Here is a 4,720-nt window from a genome sequence, read left to right on the forward strand (position 1 = left end):
ACAGTATACTCAAAGAAATATTGGATAGTACTGTCCAGTTTTTAGTTTTTTATCCTTTATTTACCCAGGGTAGTAGGTGAGCACAAGTGCTCATTTTCAGCAACGCCCTGCACATAGAAACACACACAGACACACATTCAAATCTGGGAGCTGACCAGTAAAACCACAGTCTTATACTGTTGGCCACTAAGCAGCTCCAGGGGGAGCAGTTGGGGGTTCAGTGCCTTGCTCAAGGGCACTTCAGCGGTGTTGGGTGAGTGATGACAATCACTTCCCCACCCAGATTTTTCCTGCCCGTCCGGGGAATTGAACCGGCAACCTTTCGGCAACAAGGGCGCTCCTCTAACCCTTAGGCCACCGCTGCCCCAAGTGCCCCCAGTGATACAAACTAATTTAGATCAAATATAGGCTTACAATGGACATTGTAAGAGGCCCTTGAAGAGGAGAGGGGGCGACGCAAATCTGTCAGAGAGACAAAGAGTCCGTTTTGTGGAAAGAACCATTTATTGATTCATTCCCATCAGAAAATGAGGGTCTAACACAGACCAATAACAAAACAACACCGGTTAGTGTTAACAGAACCTGCTGGGCATAGAACGGGTCAGTTCTGGAGTTGGCCAGTAGGGGACAGTGTGAGAGTCGGCTGGGAAGGTTTTAAGTAAATAAAAAATGTCCGAAATAAAAAGAACAACGAGGATCAAAAAGAGGCACAGAAGCCATTTAAAGGCAGGTGTTGAACTTAAAACTACAAAACTTAAAACTACAAAACATCAAAATAAAAGTTCACACACTGCAGCTCCCTTTTTGCACATTTATTTTTGGTCCACTCAGGTGGTACCAAAAATAAATATCTAGAAAGGAGGAGCTACAGTGTGCTACATAAAAATAAACCAAACAAAAACCACTGAGCCGCTGTTAACTAGCGAAACATATGTTTGTAATAGCTTGTCAGCTAAACAAAACCCATCAACAGACTTTATATAAAAATGTGGTTGTGTTTATCTCCGCGCACGACTTGTGGGACCTTTGAATGGATCATCCTGGATGATGGAGAGAAAGAAACAGACGGACAGACACAGGCAGAAAAAGAGAGTAAGAGAAAAAATAAAGAACTGCAAAAACAATCCCCTGGGTACACTGTTTTCAGTGAAAATACCAATAAGGTTTCAATAGCATTGTGGCATATAAGAACTGTGTTCCAAGAATAAACAAACGAGCCTTACCTGGTGATTTTACTAATTTATGTTTTTTAACCCATTTTGACCTGAGATCAGATTCTAAAAATGTCTTCTACATTCTGACAGTTTTCTGAAAAAGCTATGTTTCTATGTCAGTCGTTCTTCCATTTTTCAAAAATAGCAGACCTGCGCTATGAGCTTGTAGATCTGCTATTTTTCAATAGCTAAAGCATAACATAATGCTAACACCAAAAGTGGTTCCCGCCCAGAAGGGGTTAAATACATTTTCTACAAACACAGACGTTATCAAATGTAACTCAATATCATAAATGACAGAGTCAGAAGACCGGCGAGCTGGTTTGCTATATTTAGAGGCTGTAAAACTAACGATTATCTTCTATAAATGATTACGTAACCACTTGAATATGTTTTAATCTATAGTTAATTTAGAACATACATGATGGAAAAACTGAAGCATTAATGAAGTACAGAATTATGGTAAATTAAAGTTATCTGAACCCAAACAGACTTAGATTAAGTAACAGATTACTTAATGCGTTTCCAAGTCAGTCAAAAACATAATACGGAACCAAGGCAAGCATTCGCGTTTTGCTTTGCTTGTAAATAGCACATTGTTACGAAATGTTTACATGATGTATCACAAGATCTACTATTTGATTACTAATTGGATTCACTTTTATTCCATTTTAATCGCCTCACCCCTACCAAAAAAGAAATGCGACGACAAAACCTAATAAACCCATTTTGGGCGGAAACCCCTTTTGGTGTTAGCATTATGTTATGCTTTAGTTATGCGCTGAGTGGCGCGCTACGAGCTTGTAGGTCTGCTATTTTTTGATAAAATCGAAGAACGACATGACATAGAAAAAATAGCTGTCAGGATGTAGAAGACATTTTTAGAATCTGATCTCAGGTCAGAATGGGATAAAGAAAATGCCCTCACCTCATCATCATCACTGTCATCAAATGCCACTCCTTTAAAGGCCTGGCTCTGGCTCTGGCTTCTGGAGGAGAATGAAGACGTAGAGGAGCTCTGGGCCGTTCTAGGAGGAGAAGATCAGAGTGCACAATACTTATCAGCATACAAAAACAAAGAGAGACCAAGCAACTTCACACATTATGCGAAGAAAAGCGTATAGCGTCCATCGGGCCACTCGGGCACAGGCCCAGTCAATTGAGATCTTGCCCAGTCTAGCTTCTGAAAGACGTGGGCGAGAAAAAAAAAAGAAAAACAACAAAAGATACATTGGCAGCCCCTCACCCCTGTGTATGCACTTTTCTGTCGTAGCCAACCACAGCAAGCCGCCTTTGTTTTAACAAGTTAACTGTCACCGTGTGGCCATAGAGGGTAGTTAGTCACTTTCAATTCCGTTCTCAGCTAAACCGTTCGATTAACCCATTTTGGGCGGGAACCCCTTTTGGTGTTAGCATTATGTTATGCTTTAGCTATTGGAAAATAGCAGATCTACAAGCTCATAGCGCGCCACCGAGTGGCGCGCTACGAGCTTGTAGGTCTGAAGTTTTTGAAAAATCGAAGAACGACTGACATAGAAACATAGCTTTTTCAGAAAACTGTCAGGATGTAGAAGACATTTTTAGAATCTGATCTCAGGTCAAAATGGGTTAAGTACATAAATTGACGGAGAATTCCGACAAAGGCAGACAGTGGTTGGAAATACTCCGTCAAAGGCAGCTAAATTGTCAAATGGCCCCCATTAGCAAGTCGGCAAAACCGGCATCACCTATCAGCTCAGTTGCTGCCCCCCTCAAATTGGCCAAGTCAAAATTATAATACACGCTATGCATCCATTTTTGACATTTTGTTGCGACACCAACGCGCAACTACGTATGAATCACCCTTCAGAGAGAGGAGTCCAGAAAAACAATAAACATACCTCGGAGTGGGTCGGATGGTATTTATTAAGGGGACATCATCATCGTCAGAGTCATCGATGCTTACCTGGAAACGAATACAACAATGAGTGAGAAACAAATGGTAGTGCAAAAAAAAGAAGAAATAAAAAAGGATTGTGTGTCTGTCTGCCTTGTGGGTAAACTTACATCGTCACCTGCGTAGGACTTGGCTGATCCGGCCCGAGAAGGCCTTTGGGATGAAGCCTGGAACGCTGCAGGGCGAGTGAGAACAACAGAGAAAGATGGAACATATAGCGATGATATGAAACAGAGCAGACAATGGAGGAGGGATATTGTTGAAAAAATACTAAGATTTCCAAGGATTTAGAGTTGAAGCCTCTGACTAGCACACACGTTCAGGGTAGGGCTTTGACCCATTCTGGGCGGGAACCCCTTTTGGTGTTAGCATTATGTCATGCTTTAGCTATTGAAAAATAGCAGATCTACAAGCTCATAGCGTGCCACCGAGTGGCGCGCTACGAGCTTGTAGATCTGCTATTTTTGAAAAACCGAAGAACGACTGACATAGAAACATAGCTTTTTCAGAAAACTGTCAGGACTTAGAAGACATTTTTAGAATCTGATCTCAGGTCAAAATGGGTTAAGCAACTAGTCGACTAGTAAATCCACTAGTCGACCTTGTTGGTACTAGTTTTTAGTTTATTTTTTTTCTAGTTTTTCCCCCCCGTTTTTGTAGGTCTCAAGATCAGCTAGATGTTAGTTATAGTCACCAATGTACACAGTTTTTAAATGTACAACTATTATAAAAATAAAAATAAAAGTTTACTAGTCGACTAGTAAACTAGGCAACTATTCAACTAGTTGAAATCACTAGAAGTGAAAGCCCTAGTGCAGGGCGCACGCACGCACACACACGCACGCACGCACACACACGCACGCACACTGCTACTGTACCTTCCACGATGTTCCTGCTCTGTACTGGAGCTGCCTTCCGCCCCCTGCTGGCTGGCTTTGGATCTGGTTTTGGTTTTGGTTCTGCACCTGGACGGGCAGGACAGGACAGGACAGGATGCACGCTAATTCATTAGTGTATAATTCATGTCATTGTATATCTGTACTTGTACTATTTATTTGTATAAATGTTGTGAATGTATTGCAGCCTGCCGGTGATCCTTTTTGGTTATGTAAAAGAGTGTGTTCTCAAATAACTTGCAATCACAAAATAGAATATGTTTCAAAACGTTCTGCCCTTTGTCAGCATTGGGTCTCATAAGGGTAGAAATGTGTTCATTTTGTGAGTATTGGGTCTCATAAGGGTAGAAATGTGTTCATTTTGTGAGTATGTTTAGAATGTCCACATCCTACTGTTGAGTGCGCCAATACTTTGTGCAATAACTTACTCTTTAATCATAAAAGAGCTACATATATATTGTATTTATGTATTATTATGATAATAATATATTATATAATGTGCTTAATAATTGCTGCAGGCGACCCGGGTTCGAATCCGACCCAAGGTGGTTTGCTGCATGTCCTTCCTAGCCTGGCTAATAAGCCAGACTCAAATCACACTGTCATGTGGTATTTGAGTCTGGAGATGCTGTGTATGGATCTTGTTTACCGGGGGGCGGGTTCAAACATTTTCT

At 41.2% G+C, this 4,720-nt stretch overlaps 1 protein-coding gene across 4 annotated transcripts in view; it reads right to left on the minus strand.

Annotated features, from left to right (window-relative positions):
• Positions 1 to 491: 491 nt before the first annotated feature.
• The window catches only part of mre11a (MRE11 homolog A, double strand break repair nuclease), a 35,569-nt gene continuing 31,340 nt past the window's right edge, over positions 492 to 4,720 (minus strand). For all 4 annotated transcript variants that reach the window (XM_079514806.1, XM_079514807.1, XM_079514808.1 and 1 more), the window contains exons 17-21: positions 4,029 to 4,115; positions 3,261 to 3,325; positions 3,095 to 3,159; positions 2,143 to 2,242; positions 492 to 1,040 (exon numbers count right to left, since the gene is read on the minus strand). In XM_079514806.1, the coding sequence (XP_079370932.1) occupies positions 999 to 1,040; positions 2,143 to 2,242; positions 3,095 to 3,159; positions 3,261 to 3,325; positions 4,029 to 4,115 (359 nt within the window). In that variant the 3' untranslated portion in view covers positions 492 to 998. The remainder of the gene's footprint in view (positions 1,041 to 2,142; positions 2,243 to 3,094; positions 3,160 to 3,260; positions 3,326 to 4,028; positions 4,116 to 4,720) is intronic.

This window comes from Electrona antarctica (assembly GCF_951216825.1).
Source record: "Electrona antarctica genome assembly, chromosome: 11".
NCBI classification, from domain to species: domain Eukaryota; kingdom Metazoa; phylum Chordata; class Actinopteri; order Myctophiformes; family Myctophidae; genus Electrona; species Electrona antarctica.